Source organism: Mobula hypostoma, chromosome X1 (genome assembly GCF_963921235.1).
Source record: "Mobula hypostoma chromosome X1, sMobHyp1.1, whole genome shotgun sequence".
NCBI lineage: Eukaryota > Metazoa > Chordata > Chondrichthyes > Myliobatiformes > Myliobatidae > Mobula > Mobula hypostoma.
The window spans coordinates 34,784,010-34,809,406 of record NC_086128.1 but is presented as its reverse complement, the minus strand read 5'-3'; the positions used below and the strand labels follow the sequence as shown (position 1 = coordinate 34,809,406).

General features: G+C 42.9%; 1 protein-coding gene across 1 annotated transcript in view; it reads left to right on the top strand.

The window, feature by feature from the left end:
- Window positions 1-23,801, top strand: part of dhx58 (DEXH (Asp-Glu-X-His) box polypeptide 58) — a 50,097-nt gene extending 26,296 nt beyond the window's left edge. Inside the window, exons 5-13 of the mRNA XM_063037091.1 lie at window positions 56-172; window positions 2,945-3,071; window positions 6,685-6,876; window positions 9,062-9,315; window positions 17,551-17,700; window positions 18,793-18,954; window positions 21,166-21,356; window positions 21,961-22,054; window positions 23,056-23,801. Coding sequence (XP_062893161.1) covers window positions 56-172; window positions 2,945-3,071; window positions 6,685-6,876; window positions 9,062-9,315; window positions 17,551-17,700; window positions 18,793-18,954; window positions 21,166-21,356; window positions 21,961-22,054; window positions 23,056-23,232 — 1,464 coding nt within the window. The 3' untranslated portion in view covers window positions 23,233-23,801. The remainder of the gene's footprint in view (window positions 1-55; window positions 173-2,944; window positions 3,072-6,684; window positions 6,877-9,061; window positions 9,316-17,550; window positions 17,701-18,792; window positions 18,955-21,165; window positions 21,357-21,960; window positions 22,055-23,055) is intronic.
- Window positions 23,802-25,397: the final 1,596 nt, after the last annotated feature.

Genomic DNA, 25,397 nt, shown 5'->3' with positions numbered 1-25,397 from the left:
TACTTAGTAAAGCTCCAGTGTTATCTGTTGATGCATATTTTATTGTTAATCACAGATCTGCGCCAATATGGATGCTCAGTTTATCATGTCCTCTACAAAGTGTAAACCACAATTGGATGCAGTAGTCCCTCAGGTTATAAAGAACTATGACGTTACGGAAGAAAGAAAACAGGTACAAAATTTAAAGAATACAAATACCATGAAATTATCACATTACCTAGTCCACACTTTTAACACTGTGCAGTGTTACTGAGTCAAAGAGTGATACAACATGGAAACAGGCCCTATGGTCCAACTTGTCTATGGGGATCATAGTCCCACGCAAACTCGGCTTAGCTGCTTGGATTTTGCTCAAGTTCCTCTAGACCTCCCTGTCCATGTACTTATTCAAATATCTTTTGAATGTTGGTTTAAAAGTGCCTCAACTACTTTCTCTGGCAGCTCATGTCCCTCAGGTTCCTTTTAAATCTTTCACCTTGCACCTTAAACCTATGCCCTCTACTTTAAGTTCTCCTTCCCTGGGAGAAAGATGCAGTCACCCTATCTACACCCCTCATTATCATATACACCTCACTAAAGCCACCCCTCAAACTTCTACACATCAATGAATAAAGTCCTAGCCTGTCTAACCTCTCTCTGTAACTCAGACTTTCAAGTATTGGCAGCATTCTTGTAAAACTCTGTACTCTCTCCTGTTTAATATAATCTTTCCTATAAAAGGGCAGCCAAAACAGAACACAATACTCCAAGTGTAGTCTCATCAACCTCTTGTACAATGGTGCCACTATATCCCATCACCTGTACTCAATGCCCTGACCAACGAAGACCAGCATGCCAAATTCCTTCTTCAGTGCATCGAATATAAGAAATAGAAGCAGGAGTGTGATTTGTCCCCTTGTGTTTGTATCCCTATTCATAAAATCATGACAAGATCATTTACCTCAGTATCACTGGATTCATCTTTGATTCATTGGATTGCTGTATCCATGATTAGCTATGTAACTTTGGATATGTTGGCACATGGAATTATGGAATGCAACCTTGGTTCAGAAATTCCTACCAGCAGCAAGGTGTCAAACCGTGCAGTAAGTGTGAATTTACCTTTATTAGATTTACTGTGGTCAACACAATCCGGGTCTGCCTTGAAGCTTAAAGCTATGAGGTCCTATATGAAACACTACTGTCACGTGCAGTGCTCTGTCCAAAAAAAATGACAAAACAAGTTATCATCCAGCTAAATCATGCCCCCTGATTTATCCAGCTGTTGAAAGCATCAAAATCTTTGAATGTTCCACAATATCTCTGAATCACTTACAAAGGAAATTGTTGCTTTTTTTTTTGCATATTTCTGACTTCTCTGTATCCCCCTCCATTCAAATGCTTGTAGGTTTTGGAGTATCTTCAGTCGGCAGATTTCCCTGCACAGGTACTCTGCTGTTGGCAGAAAAGAGCATAATCCGGGCATCGGGATTAGATTCTGCCCAGTCTTTAACTTTAATCTTTAAATGAAATGATTTTCTGAATAAATTTAGATATAAGCCTAGTTTGTATATTCTGGAACTCTGGAAATAATCCTATTGCTGGAGTTACTTTTTGTTTTGCACTCAGAGCTTTGGACATGAGTGATTGATTAGACTGCTCAAGAGAAATGACTGAAAACCACTAGCTCCACTTTCTCACGCTCTCCGCATACCTACCCCTTGGCATTTTTTAGGTTTCACTGTCTGCCAGTCTCCAGCTGGATTCCGTTCAATGTGTCCATAGCTCTCTGAGGTAGAAAATTCCAATGAGTTCCTCTAAAACAGGGGTTCCCAATCTTTTTTATAGCATGGACCAATATCACTAAGCAAGGGGTCAGTGGACCCCTGCTCTAAGAGAAGAATTTTATTATAATTTCCTTCTTAAAGGGGCAGCCCCTTTGAATAACATGCTGTAGTTCTAGATAACTCCATAGATCCTGCAGAGACACCTTAGTCCATTAATTTCAATTATCTTCCCTTGAGTGAGGTTTGACTCCAAGCACTGAAGTGTTTTTTTTTCCTTTTGATGCCCGTTCAGTTTTACCAGGCCCCCCCGGTGTCACACTCAGTCAAATGCTGCCTTGATGTCAAGGACAAACAACAGGAATTCTGCAGATGCTGGAAATTCAAGCAACACACATCAAAGTTGCTGGTGAACGCAGCAGGCCAGGCAGCATCTCTAGGAAGAGGTACAGAATGACGAAGGGTCTCGGCCTGAAACGGCGACTGTACCTCTTCCTAGAGATGCTGCCTGGCCTGCTGCGTTCACCAGCAACTTTGATGTCAAGGACAGTCATATTCATCCCATCCTTGGAATCCAGTTTGTTGGTCTATACTTGGACCAAGCCTTTGCTAAGGTCTGGTGAAACAGATTAAGCCTTGTTGAGCCACTTGGTAACACCTTGCAGCACTTTAATGATTAAGAGTAGGCTGAATGAGGCCTAATTGACCAGATTTGATTTATGCTGCCTTTATGGATTTTGGGACAATGCCAGTGTTGTACCTGCACTGGAACAACTTGACTAGAGATGCAGCTAGTTCTGTGTACCAACATTCACCTGTATTAAAACTTAATGGAATGAGCCCTTTCCCACTCTTTCACATTGCAGAGAAATGTTGTGTAGAATATAATAATTCAATCAACATCCAGATCTTATGAATGAAAGTGTTTTGTAGTTATCCAGAACACCACTGCCCATTTATATCATTCAGACTGACACACTGAATTTTAATGGAGTCCATACTGTCTATTTCATGACTTATAACTCAAGGAGGATATTGAATATGAAGACTTGAATGCAAGAACAAAGAAAAAAGTGATCTCAGATAAAGATTTTCTTTTAACAAATCTGTTCTTAAAAGCAGAATGTGTTTTGCAGCTTTTTCTTTCTGCATTTTCACTTTCTCTCCCGACTCATTCACAGGACCCTTTTGGGGACAAAATTAAGGTGATGATGTCAAGAATTCACTCCTACCTAAGTGATTCTTCAATCTTAAGGAATTTCGGGACACAGATTTATGAACAAGCTGTGGTAGAGCTGGAAAAAACAGGTGAGGAGATAATATTTTCTGGTTGTTTGCTTATAAGCAATTTGCATCAGCTCAGAAGGTAAGTAAGATAAAATGCTCCCTATATCCATATTGTTTAGTTTTAATCAGGAAATTTCAGCGTCAAATAGCCCATTGGAAAATGGAGGAAGCAATACGATTTACCAAAAAAACCAAGGTAAGCTTCTAAATGTTCCTTTGTTTTGGAATAATCCAAACTCAATGCCCAGAATTGTTGTCTTGTTGTTTGAGGAGAAATAGTGATAGTCTGAGGTTTTTTTGGAAGAAGGGGATCTTAAGAGAAATTTGGTTAAGGTTTAGCATATGATGAAAATTCGACACGGACTGAGCAGGAATGACTGGTATTGGTTTATTATTGACAGGTGTACAGTGAAAAGCTTGTCTTGCACACTGTTAATAGAGATCAGATCATTACACAGTGCATTGAGGTGAAACAAGGTAAAATTAAAGTGACAGTGACCTACGGAGACAAAACACAGCAGCTGAACCTCTATGTACTGAAAAATGGAGGACCATCGTTGCTGGGATGTGAATGGCTCAGGAAAATCCAGTTGGATTGGCACACCATCAAGGCACCAGATGTGTCAACAAAGGAGGGCAGCTCGACGGGGAAGATGTCTGCAGCTCTCCTCTCACCTATTGTCGACTATTACAATGACGAGGAGGAGCTAGACAGCGTCGACGATGAGGACGAACACAGTATCCGTGGCTGCGACTCGGATGAAGATACAGAGGATGCAAGGGAGACAGATATTGCTAATAAGCAGGATGATGAAGACTACCTGGAAGCAAAAGAGCAGATGTACCAGGAGAAATTGACATCTCTCAAAAGACAGCTACAGCAGTTACAGGAAGGCACTTTGCAGGAGTATCAGAAAAGGATGAAGAAACTAGATCAACAATACAAGGCAGGAATATGAAATGCAGAGCTTTTTCTGCAACTGGAGACAGCAAAAGTGGAAAGGAATATTATTGGAGAGAAGAAAGGAGCGGAGAGAGCGCAGGAGCCCCCACCTCAGACCGGCCCGAGCCCCAACCACCTCACGCAGCCCGTCAACACCATGAGTGAGGCTGAGACGGAGCGGCAACCCGAACAGCAGCAGCGGCAACAGCCAGACAAACCCAAATCCCTGCGGAGAAGAAAGTCAGTGCAACAAAGGTTCTCGGAACAGTCAAGTGGTTCAACGTACGAAATGGATACGGATTCATCAACAAGAATGATACAAAGGAAGATGTGTTTGTACATCAGACTGCTATAAAAAAGAATAATCCACGGAAATACCTCCGCAGTGTTGGATATGGTGAAACTGTGGAGTTCGACGTAGTGGAAGGCAGAAGCAGCAAACGTAACTGGTTCCGGAGGAGTTCCAGTCCAAGGAAGCCGATATGCCGCAGACAGAAATCGTTATCGTCGCAGCCAGAAACCCTGGCCACCGAGGTCCACCACGTAATTACCAACAGAACATTGAAGGTGGAGAGAAAGGAGATGGAGCAGAGACAGCAACAGATGGAGAAAACCAAGCTTATCAAAATCAGCAACATCGCCCTCCTTACAGAAGGCAGCATTACCCACCTTACTTTGTTCGTTGTCGCTATGGTCACCACCCACAATATAGCAACCAGTCTCAGGGAGAAATTACTGAGGGTGGTGAAATAAATGAAAACCAGGTTGCTGGGGGAGAAGGTAAACCTAACAGAGGACAAAATCAATTCCATTCAAATAGAACAGCTTTCGCTCAAGGTAAATCTTGAACCAATCATTTCCTCCATTGAGAATCATACACTTAACCCTTTGCAGGAAAGTTTCTTTTGCACGTACATATTTTGAATCCTCAGGCAATGTGTCTTGTTTTGCACAAAGAAGTTGGGAAACAGCATCGAAACAGAAGCGAATTCTGGCAACAAACTGTAAGGTTTCTATTGTTGTATTTTCACACTTGTGCTGAATGTGCATCTGAAGGAATTCTCCCTCTTGAGCCAGACAGATAGCACTGCAGGTAATCCTTAACATCAGCAAAACTGTACTTTAACAGCAGCTTAAGAACAATGGAACGAACAACAGGATTTCGATCAACTGCCTCATCAAATGGTGAAAGATTACGGTAAAGTACTGATGTGAGTCATTGGATTGCCCCTACTTTTGAATAACTAGCAGAGACAGCAGATCACCAACCACTTCTTTTGCTGCTGGCAAGTGACCTGTGAAGCAGACTGTGGAAACTCCCTATGCTCAGAGGTCAACTTTCATGACTTTTATATGGAAATCTGTATTAAAACAAACAAATTTATTGACAGACGTTACCCAGAGGGGCAGAGAAGACCCTCTCCAGAGACTTGAGCTATAATTATTATAATTATTATTATTATGTTACTTTATTATAATTTTATATTATTAATTTACTAATTGGTAAGCGTTTGTATGTTAAGGGTACACATTTGTTTAGCGTAGTGCCCCCAGTAAAAAAAAAGTTGATACACTATTAAAATAAAAGGGGAGGAGTGTACCATATACTCTATTGTATAATATAGGACTACTTAATATTGTAGTAATACATCGCATTAAGCATGCGCTATTAGGCGCATATTGATCTGTACATGTGTGTTCAGTCCGGTTTCAGTTAGTAAAGAACCCTGTTAACGTAGCTCCAGTCTCCAGCGTTTTTATTAATGATATTGTTGTGTAAACGGCCACATACACAACAACATCCATTTCCTTTAGCTGAGAGATCTGTAACCAAGGAGGATTGATTAGAGGGGAAATTACTTTTTCTTTTACAAACAAAAGCTCATCATATTTATATCGAGCAGGTGAAATACTGTAGTTTGCAGGATGAAAAGAAAGGCATTAGTTTTAATCCTGGCTTAGGCATTCCGGCGGCTCTACTTTGTCATTATGTCACCAAGGACTCCTGCAGATTTCTGTGGATGTATGGTGGAGACCATCCTGACTGGTTGCGTCTCAACCTGGGATGGAGGCTCCAATGCACAGGATTGCAAAGGTCTGCAGAGAGTTGTAGACATAGTCAGCTCCATCATGGGCACAAGCTTCTCTGATATCAAGGACATCTTCAAGACGCAGTGTCGCAAGATGGTGGCATTCATCACTAAGAAACCTAAACATCTGGCACATGCCCTCTTTTTGTTGCTACTACCATTAGGGAGGAGGTACAGGAGCCTGAAGATCTACACTTAGCGATTTAGGGCCAGTTTCTTCCCATCCACTACCAGATTTCTGAAACGCTCATGAACCCATGAACATTATCTCATTATTCCTTGTTTTTGCACTGCTTTTTAATTTTGTATTTATAGTAATTATGTTTTTGAACTGTACTGCCATTGAAAAACAACAAATTTCACATCATATAAGACAGAGATAATAAACCTAATTTGAATTTGATTCTGAATAGCTCCTTCTTGACTGGCATGGATGTAATGAACCGAACATCCTCCTGTACTATAAAATTCCATGATTCTGTAATGAACTGCTGGACCTGTTATCACCAGTCAGCAATAAATAGCTTGCAAACTGTCTATTTGTTCTCTGAAGTAACTGGACTTCCCAATCTTGAGTGTCTGATATTTTTTTCTGTGCCAGGTGCTATTGAGTCCAACAGAGTGAAGCGTGTCTGTGCACTTCACCTCCGTAAGTACAACGACACACTTCTGATCAATGACACGGTGCAGATGATTGATGCACTTCACTTCCTGGGGGAATTCTACGAGAATGAAGAAAAAACGAAAGCTGTTCTGGATCAAACAGATCGATTCCTATTTAAGCTGTTCAATGGTAAGCATGCCTTAAGACTTGCTATGTGATTTTGGCCTGTTTGCAGTCTGGCACTGCAACCTACCAAATACGGTGGATCGTGTGTAGGTCTGCGTTGTGGCTTTTTGAGTGAGCTGAAGCTTGCAGAGTGGATAGGCAAGTCTCACAACACGCTGGAGGAACTCAGCAGGTCGGGCAGCATCCGTGGAAATGATCAGTCAACGTTTCAGGCCGGAACCCTTCATCAGGACTGAAGAGGGAAGGGGCAGAGGCCCTATAAAGAAGGTGGGGGGAGGGTGGGAAGGAGAAGGCTGGTCGGTTCCAGGTGAAAAACCAGTAAGGGGAAAGATAAAGGGGTGGGGGAGGGGAGCGGGGAGTGATAGGCAGGAAAGGTGAAGAAGGAATAGGGGAAAACACAATGGGTAGTAGAAGGAGGCGGGACCATGAGGGAGGTGATAGGCAGCTGGGGGAGGGGCAGAGTGACATAGGGATAGGGGAAGGGAGGGGGAGGGAATTACCGGAAGTTGGAGGATTCTATGTTCATACCAACGGGCTGGAGACTACCTAGACGGTATATGAGGTGTTGCTCCTCCAACCTGAGTTTAGCCTCATCATGGCAGTAGAGGAGACCATGTATGGACATATCTGAATGGGAGTGGGAAGCAGAGTTGAAGTGGGTGGCTACTGGGAGGCCTTGTCTGTTGTGGCGGACGAAGCAGAAGTGCTCGACGAAGCGGTCCCCCAATCTGCGTCGGGTTTCACCGATGTAGAGGAGGCCACACCGGGAGCACCGGATGCAATAGATGACCCCAACAGACTCACAAGTGAAGTGTTGCCTCACTTGGAAGGACTGTTTGGGGCTCTGAATGGTGGAGAGAGGAGGTGTAGGAACAGGTGTAGCACTTACGCTTACATGGATAAGTGCCGGGTGGGAGATCCGTGGGGAGGGAGTTATGAGAGTCATTGGGCTTGTAGAAGATGTCAGTGGACAGTCTGTCATCTGCAGAGTATTTTGTGTTATGGATATGCAAGTGCAGTGCCCACACAACCCCACAAGTGAGGTGAATATGTGGGCTTGGTATTTGGTATTTGACTGCATAAACTCAGGAGGTTTGACAGTTAAGGCGATATCTGTGCTTGAGGAGTGAGAGGTGCTTATCAGGATGAAGTGCGAGTCCAGGGCATGAAAAGTTCTGAAGTAATTTGAAAATAAAGAAACTTGAACTCAAAGCAATGGCCTTGTGAAACATTCGGGCCTAAGCAGCAAAGGGGTGATGGGGAGACAGAGCTTACTGTTGACACGCATGTTGGGTACAATGCCATGGATAAGTTAAGTACCCACCCTGGAAAGGGAGTAGGAAGAAGAGGCCAAACTTCCACTCATGGCTGCTATTCATTAACTTGTGCTGGAACTGTGTGGGTATCTGGTGAGCACAGCCGAGTTTAGCTATAATTCTCCACAGTCAAGTACCTTCCCTACAACTTTTGCCATGCTAGCATATTAAAGTATAGTCACTGGATTGGTGGATTCATTTAGGAATACTCACAATTGTAGGGAGAAAATAAGAACAGAGCTTTACAACAGGAAGTCCATTATTTTATACCAGCCCTTCTCATAAAACTGATGAAACCCTCCCCACCATTGAGCACATCGACAAGGAGCGTTGCCACATGAAAGCAGCATCAAAAATCAACGACCGCCCCCCCGCCCCACCGCCCATCCAGGCCGTGCCCTCTTCTCAGTGCTGCCTTCAGGAAGGGGGTACAGGACACTACCAGGTTCAGGAACAGTTACCACCCTTCAACCATCAAGCTTCTGAACCAGTTTGGTTAACTTCACTCACCTCAACACTGAACCGATTCCACAACTTGTGTACTCACTTTTAAGGACTCTACAACTTATGTTCTCAGTATCATTCATTCATTCATTCATTCATTTATTTGTTTTTTTTTGTATTTGCCCAGTTTGTCATCTTCTGGTTGTTTGTCAGCCTTTGTAGTTTTTCATTGATTCTATTGTATTTCTTTGTTCTACTGTGAATGCCTGCAAGAAAATCTCAGGGTTGTATATGGTGACATACATGTATTTTGATTATAAATTTAATTTGAACTTTGATAGCAGAATACTGATAATTTATGCAAACTATTTAGTTATGGATAATTCTAGTGTTCTTTACATTCACAAGCCGTCTGGTTCATCCACCAGATAATATTGAAGAGCTGTTCCTACTTGCGCACAATAAAGACTATGAAAATCCAAAGCTGGACAGATTGGAGAATATACTCCTGGAGCAATTTAAGAACCCAAATTCCCAAGGAATTCTCTTCACAAAGACGCGGCAGAGCACCCATGCCTTGTTTGGCTGGATTATGAAAAGTGAACAGTTGATGGCATCTAATATCAGACCAAGAAGCTTAACGGGGGCTGGCATTAGCAGTCAGACAAAGCACATGACTCAGGTGAGCTGGGAAATATCACTTTTGCTGTGTCATAGACACCGGAGATTCTGCAGATGCTGGAAATCTTAAGCAACACACACAAAATGCTGGAGGAACACAACAGGTCAAGGGGCATCTATGGAGGGGAATAAACAGTTGGTTTCAGGCCGAGACCCTTCATCAAAGCATATTTGTACTGTGTAGCTGGTTTGACCTGCTATACATATTAAGTATGATCAAGCATTTAGGCGTTTTGGCAGAAGCAGTCCATAATTTTAGTTATTCAATTACAACTATTATTCTATGACTGTATGTATGGGATTACAACTGCATGTGCTGTGTATGACTGTATTGACTGTGTTTTGCACCTTGACCCCAGAGGATCGATGTTTCGTTTAGCTGTATAAATATGTAGGGTTGAATGACAATAAACTTGAACTTGAGCTGGTTGCACAAAGTAATGGGGAAGAATACAAGAAGATGGACATTACTCCCTGCCTGTTTTAGAACAGGTAGCTCTTTGTACAAATAGTGTTGAACCCACTAAAAGTGGCAACACGGTAGATACTGTGGTGAAGAAGGCCATGGCGTTGCTTACAAAAGTTGGTGGGTGATGTAACAGTTGCAGAAAATATTGGTTAGACCACACTTGGACTCACACCACCAGGTTCAAGAACAGTTACTACCTCTCACTCAGTGGGCTCTTGAGTAAAAGGGGATAACTACGCTCACTTTCTCCATCATTGAGATGTTCCCACAACCAATGATCTCACTTTAAGGACTCTATCTCATGTTCTCTTTATTTTTTGCTATTTAAGTATATTTTGCAATTGCACAGTTTGTTGTCTTCTGCACTCTGGTTGATCTTTCATTGATCGTGTTAAAGTTACTAATCTATAGATTTGCTGAGTATGCCCACAGAAAATTGAATCTCAGGGTTGTATATGGTGACATAGATGTATTTTGATAATGAAATTCACTTTGAACCTTGAACTTGCAATATTGTGTGCAGTTCTAATCAACATGCCGTAGGAAGAATATGAGTAAGTTAGAGAGGGCATAGAAAAGATTCACAAAAATGTTGCTTGGATTGGAGGGCTTCCGTTATAAGGAGAGACTGTTTTCCCTGAAGTGAAGGAGGCTGAGAAGGTTACAAAATTATGAGGTACAAGGATAGGGTGAAGAATCCCAGTCTTTTTCCCAGCGTCTAAAACTAAGGGCAGAGATTTAAGATGAGAGGGAAGGAATGAGGGGATCTGAGAGGTAAGTTTTCACACAGAGAATGAGCTGAAGAAGATGTGGTAGAGGTTGGTACAATTATGCTTAACAAAACATAGATTAAAATAGGTATTCGGGGATTTAGACCTAATGCAGTCAAATTGGATTGCTGTAGGTGGGTATCTTGGTCAGCAGGGATGGTTTAGGTTGAAGAGTCTGTTTCTGTGGTATATTACTCTATTAGTTTATGATTCTCTATAAAACTAAACCCCACCTTTGTTCCTGTTCTGCTCTTCACCAGGACATTTCATTCTAGGTCTTCAACTCCATCTGATGTCCACAAAGATTGTGACATCAACTGCTATAGGCCAATTGATGAAACACTGGTCTGCGTGTTTTGTTCTTATCCTTTTCAGCATATTCTAAAAGGCGCAACTTAAAATAAGTTAGTAATAAGTGGAGGAACAACACCTCATATTTTGTCTGGGTAGCCTCCAACCTGACAGCATGAACATTGAATTCTGTAACTTACAGTAATTATTCTTCCTTCTCCCCTTCTCTCTTTTCCATTCCCCATTCTCGTTAACCTTTGCCTCTGATTCCCCTCCTCCTTCCAATTACTCCATGGTTCACTGTCCTGTCTATCAGATTCCTTCATCTATAGCCCTTTACCTCTTCCACCTACCCCCTCCCAGCTTCTCACTTCATCTCTCCTCCCCCACCCACCCGCCTTCCCCCTCACCTTGCTTCGCCTATCACCTGCCAGATTTTAACCTCCCTGTTCACTATCCAGTCCTGATGAAGGGTCACTGTCCAAAACGTTGACTGTTTATTCAGGTGCTGCCTGACCTGCTGACTTCCTCCAGCTTTCTGTGCTTCTTAAAATAAACTGCATTGAGAGTGGGTAGCAATTCCAGATACAGTACTAATGTCTTTCTTTTGGTGCTGTTTCCCTGGAGCCACTCACTTCTGCTCAACACTGATCCAGTTCTTACATTTTTTGCCTTTGTATCTGAAGGGTTCAGGTTCAAGTCTGTCTCTGTGATGAAAATATTTTAAATTTTGTTCCTTGTTCTTTTCTGATTCAGCAGCAAGAGATATCCACAAATAAAGGAGGGACTGTACACAGGTTAAGTGCTGTAAGAAATTATTTTAGAGCAATATAAAGAATAATATACAGAAAAAAGAAAAATTGTTAATGAAGTAGTAAAAGAAACAAAATAGTAATTATCATCCAATCACTAAGCGACTCTACACAATATACTGTCAAAGGGAACTGCAAGTGTCCGATAGCTTTTAAAGTCTCCCCCTCTCTCCCCCTCCCCCATCTCTCCACATCTTCCCCTGCCCCTCTCCACTCCCTTTATCCCCCTCCCCCCTCCACCCATCCTTCTCACTCTCGCTTTGTCCCCCTCCCCCCTCTGTTTGTCTTATCTCTAGCTCTTAGCTCCAGAGATCAGCAACTCAACTAAGAGAAGATTCCCACTTGCATAAAGAAATGCCCTTTTTATACTCTTCAAAAATATAACATAATTATAACCCCAGTACTTTTCCTTCTCCTAGTGGTAGCAGCTTGCTCTGTATCTCTCACAACTGTCAGCCTAGGCAAATAACTTGCAAACTGTCACCTTAATTCTTCATCCTTCTTGCACTCTTAACTTCTCCGGTACTGGCTTCAAGGAAGTTCAATGTGTGGAAATGTGCCTAGAGTTGATATAGTAATCATTAACAATATTCCACGAACACAGAACAGAACACAGCACAGTACAGTCCCTTCAGCCCATAATGTTATGCCTAATTTTCAATCTATTCTAAAACCAGTCTAACCCTTCCCTGCCACATAGCCCTCCATTTTTCTATCATCCATGTGCCCAGCTAAGAGTTTCTTAAATGTCCCTAATGTATCTGAATCTACCACCACCCCTGGCAGGGAATTCCAGTCTGCCACCACTCTCCCTAAAAAAAACTTCAGTGAGATCTGTTCAACTTTTCTTTCAACTGTTAGTATGAAGTACTTTGATTACATTTTACCTCAGTGGTGGCGCAAGGAAGTAATGCTCCTGAATACTTGTCATGTTTGTCAATGCAGTGTAAGCAACTGAATGTACAAAGAACAGATTACAGTCTTTTTAAAATGTGAGGCAGAACACAAAGCTAAAGGAGTTGCCCCACAGAGCTACTATTATGTTTTACAGCAAGTTCTGCAGGAATAGCAATGCTTCAGAATGTCTTGGAGAAAGATGGATGTTTGAGGGTGGTGGTGGCATTGAGAGGTTAACTGATTTCCCGCCTCTTGCCACTTTCTCCCTGATCCAGTTTTCAGAAGACCCTTTTATATAGAATGTGAGGGAACACTTAAAATCAATTGTAAGTCCATTTGGAATTTCCAGTGAAAAACCTAAAATCCCAGTCTGATAGTTCAGAAGGGAGGTTAAGTGAGTGTGAGGAAAGAAATGTGTTATAATAACAATAGAAAAAGCTGTAAATCTGGGGAAAGAGAAAGAGCTGACATTTCATGATATTGGACTAAGCCGAATTTGCAGTGTGATGAATTGCTGCATCAGACAGAGCCAGGATTGCCGGAGGTGAAAGTTAACGAGATTGTTGGTGCCAGAGAGACTAATAAGGGATAAGTTGAAATTATGATATAAAGAGACTGAGGGTTCAAAGTTCAAAATAAATTTATTATTGCAGTACAGTACATATATGTCACCATATACAACCCTGAGATTCATTTTCTTGTGGGCATACTCAGTAAATACAAGAATCATAATAGAATCAATGAAAGACCGCACCCAACAGGGTGAACAAGCAACCAATATGCAAAAGACAACAAACTGTGCAGATACAAAAGGAAAAAGAATATAATAATAAATAAATAAGCAATAAATTTTGAGAACATGAAATGAAAGTGAAAGTGCATCATAGATGTGGGAACAGTTCAGCGATGGGGCAACTGAAGCTGAGCGAAGTTACCCCACTGGTTCAAGAGCCTGATGGATGAGGTGTAATAACTGTTCCTGAACCGGTAGGAAAAGAAGAATGAAATCATTGAGGTGGTCTAGGGTTGACCTCAAGTATTTACCTACAGCAATGTATTTACTTGGTTCACTCTGAATTCGCTACTACAGCTTATCCAGCCCAAGAGCATTAAGAGACACTAAGATTTAGATTTTCCTGTTCACTCTGAGTTGTCAATAGATGGGGAAAGGAGGGCTCAAAGTAATTTTTGAATTAGGAATGAGAGAGTTCATAGTCCATTTCAAAACAATCACATCCTGTCAGTAGTCATGCAAGATCCAGAAATTCAACTCTTTATAGAGTTTTTCAAACAATGGGCAGTGATGGAAAGATAGGCAAGTAAGGAGGTCATAGAAAATAGGCAGCAAGGACATTTGCTTGAAAGGAAATAGAAGTTCCTGGTGTATGAGGTACAGTAACGATTGGCAAAGGTGGAAGCTTTGCTACTTATGTGGCTTAACTAAACTGTTTTCTCATTGGCAAGTGTGGGCCACCACAGGGATCAGTGAGGCGACCTTAATTTTTTTACCATTTAAGTAAATGAGTTTGGATGAAGACACCAAGATTTAAAGATTAAAGTATAGCTTTATTTATCACACGTACATCGAAACGTATAGCAAAACAGTTTGCGGCAAATCAAATCAGCAAGGATTGCGTTGGGCAGCACGCTTCTGGCGCCAACATAGCATGCTCACAACTGGCTAACCCTAACGGTATGCCTTTGGAGTGTGGGAGGGGCACCAGAGGAAATCCGCGCAGTCACGGGGAGAACATATAAACTCCTGACAGAGAACAGAGGGAATTGAACCCGTAACTTACAGCTGGAGTTGTAATAGCGTTATGCTAAGTGTTATGTTACCGTGCTACTCCCAAAATTAGATTAGATGAGATTATTAGATTATGAGGACACGCAGTCCTCTTTTATAGTCATTTAGTAATACATGCATTAAGAAATGATACAATTTGTTCCTCCAGAATGATATCACAGAAACACAAGACAAACCAAGACTAAAAAAAACTGACAAAAACCACATAATTATAACATATAGTTACAACAGTGCAACGCAATACCATAATTTGATGAAGAACAGACCATGGGCACGGTAAAAAAAAAGTCTCAAGGTCTCTCGAAAGTCCCATCATCTCACGCAGACGATTGAAAGGAGAAACTCGCCCTGCCATGAGCTTCCAGCGCCGCAAACTTGCCGATGCAGCATCCTGGAAGCACCCGACCACAGTCCAACTCTGAGTCCGTCCAAAAACTTCGCGCCTCCGACCAGCCCTCCGACACCGAGCACCAAGCACCATCTCTGCCGAGCGCTTTGACCCTGGCCTCGGCAACAGGCAATAGGCAAAGCCAAGGATTTGGGGCCTTCCCCTCCAGAGATTCTGGATCGCACAGTAGCAGCGGCAGCAAAGCAGGCATTTCAGAAGTTTCTCCAGATGTTCCTCTGTGCTTCTCACGTCCGTCTCCATCAAATCAGGACTGTGCACGGCACCCTATTTAACAAATACAACATCATTTCGGAGCGGCCGCGCGCGCTGCGTCGCGCCGCCATCTTCTCCTCCCCTCCTAAAGATGCTAAAGGTATTAATGCTAAATCTGCTGACAAGAAAAAGGGAGGTAGCAAAGTTATGTAGAGGTAATGAGGAAATGTGGGAAAATTGTGACCTTGTTCATTTTGGCAGCAACAATAAAAAAAATACCATCTAAATGATTTAAGAAATGGCAGCTGCAGAGAGATCTGGATGAACTACTGTACGATTTGCAAAAGGCTAATGTGCAGATATATCAAGAAGTTAAGAAAGCTAACTGTTGTTTAGTGCTAGGGGAATTGAATGTAAAAGGAGGGAGGTACGTAGGGCATTGGTGAAACCACATATGGAGTGTCAGTACAGAATTGCTTTCATTATTTAAGGAAGGATCTTAATGCGTTGCAAGCAGTTCAGAGAAAGCTCAATAGAATAAAATCTGGAATGGGCATGAATGTTGTCTCTTGATAAAAGGCTGGACTGGCTAGGCATGCATCTGCTGGACTTCAGAAGAGTCAAAGGACACCTGACCAAAAACATATTAGGACCTAAGAAGTTTTGACGTCTTGGATGTGGAGAGATATTTCCTCTTGTGGAGGTGATAAGCAAGGGAATGAACAGTTATGGCAAGTAGACAGGAAATGGGATTTGAGTCAGAAAAAACACAATTTTTTAGACGTTCAAATTCAAGTTGAATTGTCATTCAACCATGAATACCCATGAATACAGCCAAACAGAACAGTGTTACTCCGGGACCAATTTGCAATACGCGGTACCAACAGCCACACACGCACAAGGCACACATAGCACATATAAGATAGCAAGCATGTATAAGATGTCAGTAAAATAGAGTCACACAAAAAAAAAATAGACTGAGACCCTGAGTCCATGGATGTTGCAGGAGACTGCAGGAGAACACAATACAGCTTGTCTTCTGCCGAGTGATCACTGGGGCAGTACCGAGTCCAGCTTGGATGTCACGCCACACTGCCTCCACTGCAATGCACCGACTCTTAACGCCTCTCTCCTGGGCGGCTGTAAACAGGCTACGCTGCAGATTGAGGCCTAGTCCTCACGACAACCAGGGCCACGCAGCTCCCCTGCTGTCCGCCAATAAATGAGCGAATCAGACTTGTAGCATTCCACATTAACAACGTACAACAGGGTCTTGCGATCACAAGAAAAGTGACTAAGACGATCACTTGCTGTTACACTGCACACTGCCTTCGCGCACCAACTCCTTTGACGCCTCTCTGACGCAGGCTGCAGTACGATCTGCACCAAGTCCAGCTCCTTCAGTTCCTCTGCCGTAGAGCAACTTGCTGATGGGGTGGAACTGCAGTGCATTTAGTTCATGATGTCCATCAGGATCTTGCCATCATAAAAAAGTACATTTAAAAAGGACAATAATGCCTTTGGTTGACCCCAGAGAAGCCACTGTAATCATGCGCGCCACCATTTTACCAGGCTTCAGGGGTTCAACACACAAAATTCTGGAGGAAATCATCAGGTCAGGTTGCATCTATGGAAGGCTTCAGGAGTTGTTTGCCCAACTGATGCTCTTTATTAGTATGTTTATCTATGGTAATCTATAGTAATAGCGTATTTGAAGTAAATATTTCACCTTAGTATCTTGATTGGAGCTGCCATGTTTGAAGTAATGAATTGTTCTGTGGGAATCTTGTGTATTGTTAAGCTATTTTACAGAGAGCACAAGCTGTGGTATAGCAGTGAATCCTCAGATGGAATTCACAACATTTTTAAAGCAGCTAAATACAATATCCAATAAAATAAAATGACTCTGAAAACTAAGAATGGAATTCACTGCATTGTAATCATATAGCTGGAAGATGCAAAATCAACCCTGCAATGCCACTCTTGGCCAGAAGTTGTAATTTCAACATTGAAAGTTTACATAGACAGTTTCCCATAGACAAATTCAGAAAATGCTGGAAAAACTCATCAAGTCAGGTAGCATCTGTGGAAAGCGAATCATCTGAACTGAGTTGCAGAGTCTAAATGTTGTCTGTTTCTCCTTCAACAAATGCTGCCCGAGTTGCTGAGCTTTTCCCGCATTTCCTGTTTTTATTTCAGATTTCCAGCATCTGCAGTTTTTAGTTTCCTTTACACATGTGTTGGCAGAACTTACAGTAGAAAAATGTTACGGGAAAGGATGAGATACATCCAACCAAAGGATGTTTTGTTTTATTGGTGGCAAGTGTGCAGGGTTTCACGAGCATCACTTGATGTCGAATTCTAAAAGTCTGACATTTAAGCATAGAATCATACAGCATAGTAACAGACCATTTGGCCCAACTCATCCACACTGACCCTGTGGGTACCTTTCCATACTAATCTTATCACCCGTGACTTGTTTTGACCTTGTTACAATCCACAGAGGAAATAGGAGTAAGCATTAAGATCCCATTTGAATGACCTGTGCATGGAACATTAATTTCTTTGTGTGCGACGATGATTTTTCAGCAAGAGCAACAGGAAGTTATTCAGAAGTTCCGAACAGGCGAAGTCAACCTCCTTATTGCTACCAGTGTGGCAGAAGAAGGCCTCGACATAAAAGCATGCAACATCATCATCCGCTATGGACTTATCACTAATGAGATTTCCATGGTTCAGGTAAACTAATTTCCTCTATTCAGAGTCCATCTTCTTGTTCACTGGGAGTAAAGAGCCCATAGCACACATGTGTTATGGGTGAGGTGAAGACTAATTTTTTTCCATCAAAGGCAGACTTCTAAGGAACATACCACGAGCCAATAACAGGTAAAACACTTTAGAGAATTCCTCTTTGATGCTGTTGGGCGATAGGGACCAGTCCCAGAAATTAAAATGAAAACAAAAAATTCTGGAAATACTTAACAGGTCAGGCCACATCTGTGGGAAGAGAAACAGAGTTAATTTCAGGTCAAAGGTATTTTTTCAGAACTTTCATTTAGAGTCCTTGAAGTTATGTGGAGGAGGTGCTACCTATGAGGTGCCCAAGTGGGGAATAGATGGGGTTCAACCGTTGCAAGTGCTGGTTGGGATGACTAACTAATGAAAAAAGGGCTTGATTTAAAATGTATATTTACTGGAAAGGATATGAATGGGGTCATGATTGAAGTTCTTAAAGTAATGTTAGGAAGTAATCATCAACATCAGCAGAGAGCACATTGAATGCTTGCTGAAGAGACCAAGGTAGCATTACCATGTGGACTACACCGCCACCTAGTGTTATGGATGGTATGTAGTTGAAACACTTCGAAGGGAATGGGATTTCTCATTTCACCTGGAATGTTCAGATTTGACTTGGGGAGTAAGAGAAAGTAGACCAGGTTCAAAAGTAAGATTTGTCTTTGATGGCCTATCTTTCTATTTTACATTCTCCAAACTCTCTCGTCTTCTGCTTCTGGCCTCTTATATATCCTCACTATTGTATTCACCAACCTTTCCCTTCCAGCTCTTATACCTGCCTTTCCTCCCCTCTTTATGGCCTTCCTTAATACTTAATTCTCAAACCATATTTACAGTCACCTCTCCTATTATCTCCTTGTTGGGGTTTCATCCAGCTTGCCTGATCACAGCTCTTCTTAGATTACAGGTGCAATGTAGATGTTTGCAAATAATACATAAACAATTCATCTCCATTGTTTCAAAAGGTAATCATCTTGAACAACTCACTGTGCCTTGCTACTGTATAATTGACTGGCTTTTATCTCCGTTTTCAAGGCCAGAGGGCGAGCAAGAGCTGAGAACAGTGTTTATTCAGTTGTTGCTGAAAAAGGAGGGAAAGAGATGCGACGGGAATTTGTCAATGAATTCCGTGAGGGTCTAATGAAACGTGCAATAGAGCATGTGCAAAGTATGTCTCCACGTACCTACCAAATAAAGGTAATTATCTGACACGAGATTTGCTTTATTTTGGAAATGCAACATAATTTGGGGAGACTGTTCATCTGCAACTTTTGACCCCTGTGTGTAAATCTATTCTGTACACAACCTTAAAATCTAGTCATAATTAGAATCATAGAAGATAGAATTAGGCCCTTTGGCCATATGGGTCTATGCTGAGCAAGATTCCCATCTAAGTGAGTCCCATATGCCTGCATTTGGCCCATATCTAAATCTTTCCTACCCATGTACGTGTCCAAGTGCCTTTTAAAAGTAAGTGTACCTGCCTTAACCACTGCTTTTGGCAGCTCATTCCACATACTGACCACCCACTCGGTGAAAAGTTTGCCCCTCAGGTTCTTATTAAATCTTTCCCGTCTCATCCTAAACCCATGTCCTCCAGTTCTCGATTTCCCACCTCTGGGAAAAAGGTTGAATGCATACACCCATGATTAAGATTAAAGTCTGTCACGAGCCTTGTGGCCCATCAGGCTGGTGCTTATGCCGGTTTCCATGGTATGAAGCGACTGAGAGTACAAGATTTCCCCCCCCCCCGCCCCGGATAGGATGCCAGTCTATCGCGAGGTTAACCCCCAGCATTTTTGCCAGTACCCATTCTCAGCTGGGTAGACTGGAGCATTGTGTGGTTAAGTGCCTTGCTCAAGGACACACACACTGCCCCAACCAAGGCTCGAACCCACGACCTTCAGATTGCTAGTCCAGCGCCCTAACCACTTGGCCACATGACACACCATGATCAGGCTGGGATCAGCAGGAGAATGAAGGGTGATTTTAAAGAGGTGTATAAAATGATACACCCATGCCCCCTCATGATTTTATATACCTCTTTAAGATCACCCTTCATTCTCCTGCTGATCCCAGCCTGATCATCTTCTGTCCATAAGTCAGTGCCTTGGGACCTAGCAACGTCCTTCTAAAACTCGTCTGCACTTTTCCCAGCTTAATGGCGTCTTTCTTGTGGCAGGGTGACCATAAGTGCAACAGAGTTGCCAAAACAATTACATAAGTTCATGGTATCTCGGAACATTTCACAAAGAGGAATGATAGGTTCCCATTTTACCAGGCATTGAATGAATGTGTACAGAGCCTTTTGGGACTGTAAAGTAAGTGAATGGTGAAGTTGTTTCGAAACTTGGGTGCCACGGTCACGTAGCGGTTAGTGTAACGCTATTACAGCGCCAGTGACCTGGGTTTAATTCCGCCACTGTCTGTAAGGAGTTTGGACTGTGTGGGTTTCCTCTAGGTGCTCTGGTTTTCCTCCTCCTTTCCAAAGAGATACGGGTTAATTGATAGGTTAATTGGTCACATGGGTGTAATTGGGTGGCCTGGAGCTATTGAGCCGAAAAGGTCTGTTACTGCAAGAAAAAGAAAAAGAAAGCTGATTATCTTGAACAACTCGGACAGTTTGTGATCCACAGTATGAACAAATCACTCAAACTATTGTAGCCTATTGAGGCTTCTTCTGAACTGGTTTGTGAAGCTGAGGATCACCCTTATAAATGGATGGTGATCTGTAAATAAAGAACTGTGGAGCCAGGTGTCAGGAATGGGGGACCTGTTGTGCTGCTGGAGAGCTGGGACCATGAGCCACGTATGGCCCAGAGTCAGGAATGCATGAGGGCATGTGGCTGGAGCTGAGCTTGGGAGCACAGGCAGGGTTCATTGCTGTAGTCAGCATTGGTAATGTCAGCTGGGTGAGTAGCCAGACTCAGGAGCCAGGTTCTTGGCTTGGGATAGGGCGAGGTTCAGGAACTGGAGATAGACAGGTGGGTCAACTGAGTTCAAATCCTGCCAGTGTCTGTAAGGAGTTTGCACATTCTCCCTGTGACCGAGTGGGTTTCCCCTGGGTGCTCCAGTTTCTTCCCACTGTCCAAAAGGTACAGTTAGGGTTAGTAAGTTGTGGGCATGCTATGTTGATGCCAGAAGCATGCCGACCCTTGTGGGCTGCCCCAGAGCAATCTTCGGATTGTGTTGATCATCGACGCCAAACAAAGCGTGTCACTATGTGCTTAGATTTTCAATGTACGTGTAACATAGAAAGCTAATGAAAAAATACCACAGTTCAGCTTCACTCACCCCTGTGTTGCCATCCTTGCTCTTGCTGGTGCTTTCAAACTCTGAAAGAGCTGTTAACCTGCTTTCATACAAAACAAGAAACCACTTAAACCCAAAATGATTTCTCTGCTTTAGATTCGAGAGCTGCAGATGGAAGGCATAATAAGCCAGAAGATGAAAGATATGAAACAAGGTACCACGAGGATGGAAAATCTTCCTGAAGATGTGAGATTTTACTGTCGGAACTGCAATGAGGCAGTGTGTCATGCCAGTGACCTCCGAATCATTGAGGGCATGCATCATGTTAATGTGAATCCAAACTTCGAGTAAGTGTTCAGAATAACAGTTATGGCACAAATGCTCTACAAGGCCAGGCCAGCTCTGTGACAAGCAAGCCTGTTGCCCTGCTCCAATCCCCATAACTATGCAGGTTATTCTCCAGTAAGTGCTGCTGCAATTTCATTGTTAAGGCGTCGAGTTTGCTTCCATTGCTCATAAAGGCATTGAATTCCAGATTGTAAATACTCTCTGCATCAAGACAATTTTGACACAAAATGTCAGCGATTTCTTTCCTCCCACAGATGCTGCTTAACTTGCAGAGTTCCTCTGGTAAATTGGTGCTGTCCTGATGAAGGGTTTCGGCCCGAAACATTGCCTGTTTATTCCCTTCCACAGATGCTGCCTGACTTGCTGAGTTTCTGCAGCATTTTGTGTGTCTTTCTCTCATAGATTATTGCTACAATTAATTCCAGCATTTTTTTAAAATTTCAGATTTTTGGTATCTACTTTTTGCTTTTGGGCTTCAAGATTTTGGAAGTTTTTTTTTGAAAGGCTGAAAATGGAACATTAACATGAGGATGAGCCATAATCTGTGGTCCAAGCTAAATATAAATATTTTACTTGCTTTTGACTCCTATTTTGTTTTTCCAGTATTTACTACAAAGTCTTTGGAAAAATTAACCTTCCAAGGAAATTTGAAGACTGGGAACTAGGTGGCAGAATTGCCTGTCGTCAATGTGGCCAGGTATGTTTGATCCAGTGAGCCCCACGGAGACCAGTTGCAACATGGGAAATGAAGCAGACAACTGTTTTGGCAAAACTCATCTTGAGCTTCATTAATATCCAAAAATATGTATGCAACTGGAAAGAGTGACTGAAGACCCTGTGTAAATTTAACAAGAGTATTTTGGAGACACTATGAACCACAATGTATTGAGTTCTATTATAGTTATTTATCACAAACCAACCTAGACTATCTGGGGATAAATATGGGTTTTGTTATTCTGTGTGGATTGGTACAACTGAGTGTTGTGACTCACCTACCACTGCATTCATACAGCTTTTGTCGTATTTAAATCCCACTTTGTGTGTTAATGATATGCCCATCAGAAGCAATCTCCAATTGACAAATTAAGCTGATGGCATTGCCTAATCTCTGCCTTGATTCACAGCCGTGTACGTGATTCCATCTCCAAATCAGATAGGATGCAGACTGCATTAGCAATGTGAACTGCCTTTTTCCTTGAAATCCAGATTGTTGGCGCTAACTGTGGATAGTGTTATCATCCTGTTGTGCTGGAGAGACTAATGAGTTCCCGAGATCCCGAGAGCGATGCTGTCTGGAGCTTAGCTCCTGGTAGGGTCACCCATGGCAGTGAGGTCAAGGGGGTGGTCCCAGACAAAGAGTGTTCCAGCCAAGACCTCAACGGTGGAGCTGGCAGAAGGTGATGACACATCACAACCGCAGTGAAGGCGGAGGATGGTAACAGCAGGGCGGGGTCCCCAGTCACCTTGCATGCCACGTCACTGGACCCTGACCCCAATCTGTCAAGGACCATGTGATGGCTGCCCGTTTCCTCAGCCTCCCCATGTTAGACAAAGTAATACACAGGCATTCTCCATTGAGGCAATAACTCCCTGGGAGAGCATCATGCTCGACTCAAGTGATCACACTACTAGTGTTGTCTCCAAAAATCAGTTTTGAAATGGCATTTAATTGTCCCTCTAATATATATCTCCACACAGAACTGGGGAATGCAGATGATCTACAAGAAAGTGCCCATTCCCAGTTTAAGCATCAAGAACTTTGTGGTGGAGCTGCCAAGTGGGAGAAGACCCTTCAAGCAATGGAAAAGTGTTCCCTGCCAGATCCAGGACTTCAACTACACTGAATATTGTAAAAACAACATTCTAGATATCTGAATGAGCGTAATAAGCATTTAATTCTGAATGACACTGTCCAACTAGCTTTTACTTTGGACATCATAGAAAGTAATTTACATATTCCAGTGTGCAATGATGAGAAAAACCTTGCAAACAAAGATGTAAAACGATTTTGGAAGACAATATGAATTCAGAGGTTCTTACTTCCCAGTACTAGTTAGGGAAGTGATACTTGCACTTAGGTTGAGCTTTTACTGTAATGCATGTTCTGTTGTTAGTTTGAGCTTTTACTGTAATGCCTGCTCTGTTGTTAGTTTGAGCTTTTACTGTAATGCATGCTCTGTTGGAACTTATTAATCTGTAACCAAACTTTTGGTATTATTCAAAGCAAAGTTAAAAACTGCTTCTTGTGTTATTAGGTATGAGCATTTAAGAAATGAATGATTTTTGATACATTGCTGTTAAGAAAAATCAGTCGGCTGGTGGCGTAATGGCATCAGCGCTGAACTTCAAAAAGTTGATGGCCTATGCTCCCCGTGAGTTTAAAAGGCAATTTCCTTCGTTCCCTGTAAACATCAGTTGTTAATTGATCATCTGAAATAAAGGAGACTGTTAAAATCTACACCATTGTCTTTGTTCCTTAAGGTTGTTATAGCCGGGGGGTGGGGGGGGGTGTGTTGGTAGTGGGGACAAGCTCCCACTGCCTATTAAATGCTCCCAATGGCATGCACCTCAAGTAGCCTCTGACAACCAAGTCCAGCTCCTGGCCTTCTCATGTGTCTTAGCTACTAAGCCCAACATTTCTACTGACAGAAGAAGGGGCAAAGGCAGGTATCTGGTGCCTTAAAACCTGCCGCTTGGAGCAGAAGGGGCTCGTCAGTTGTGGTTGGCAGGTCATCTAGGAGAAGGAAAACTCTGATCTTAAACTTCCGCTGCCTTGCAGCTATATACATTCATGAGGAAGGCTTCAGGAGTAAACCCCAAGGGAACATCCAGAGCTGCAGTCCCTAAGGTGGTCCTACATTGAGTCAATGCTGGCTGGTGCCAAACTGTATTGGTCTCTACTGTTCTTTTGGGTTCATCAGGATGTGTGGAGAGGGGGAGTCTGCTACATGGGCAACAGCTTGCTCTCTATGTTGTAGACTGTTGCTTTCCGTGTTGTGCCGTCGCGGTGAAGCGACGCTGGAGTGTTCTCTCCAGGGCGCAGGCCTGGGCAAGGTTGTATGGAAGACCGGCAGTTGCCCATGTTGCAAGGCTCCCCTCTCCACGACACCGATGTTGTCCAAGGGAAGGGCATTAGGACCCATGCAGCTTGGCACCAGTGTCATCGCAGAAGTTGCCAGAACGAGGTTGAAGGCAACATCGGATTGCCTTAGGGACTCCAGCTCCGGATTTGTCCTCAGGGTTTACTCCCGAAGCCTTTCCCATGAGTGGGTATGGCTGCAAGGCAGCGGAGGTTTGAAATCAGAGTTTCCCTCTCTTAGATGGACTGCCTTCCCAGGCTGACGAGCTCCATCTACCCGAAGCACTGGTTTTAAGGCACCAGGACCCACCTTCGCACCTTCTCCTGTCAGGAGTAACAGTTCCGCCGGGCTTAGAGGCTAAGCCACATGAGAAGGCCAGGAGTTGGAGTTGGTTGTCAGAGGCTATTTGAGTCGCATGCCGTGAGAAGCACTTGTAGGTAGTGGGAGGTTGTGTATCTAGACAGCCGGCCTGCAGCATCCATGGTTGACCCTGACTGACAGAGGCCTCAATCAGTCCGTGTTATTTGCCTTAGTAAGCAGCAACATCAAGGAGATTACAGATGTTATAGCCTTGGTAATTTTATTTATCTAATGTCCATCTTGCTTTATTTGCTACCCCTCCTACCCCTTGCAGGGGCATTCCTAGTCCCTTGAGAGTAAAGAGATTACCAGCTGCTTGACTACTACTTATCCTGTCCCCTGAAAGGTTGCCTGGTGATTTATTGGGGATGGTGAGGGCGACGTGGCTGATAACTGTCCATCCATCCATGAGGAAAGTTTTAGAACATAGAACATTACAGCACAGTGCAGGCCCTTTGGTCCATATAACCTACTCTAAGATCAATCTAACACCTCCTCCATTTTTCTGTCATCCATATGCCTATCTAATAGTCTCTTAATGTTTTCTCCTTTGGCTTTTGTCTGGCAATGATCTGACAATTTGTTCCACAAAAGTGCACT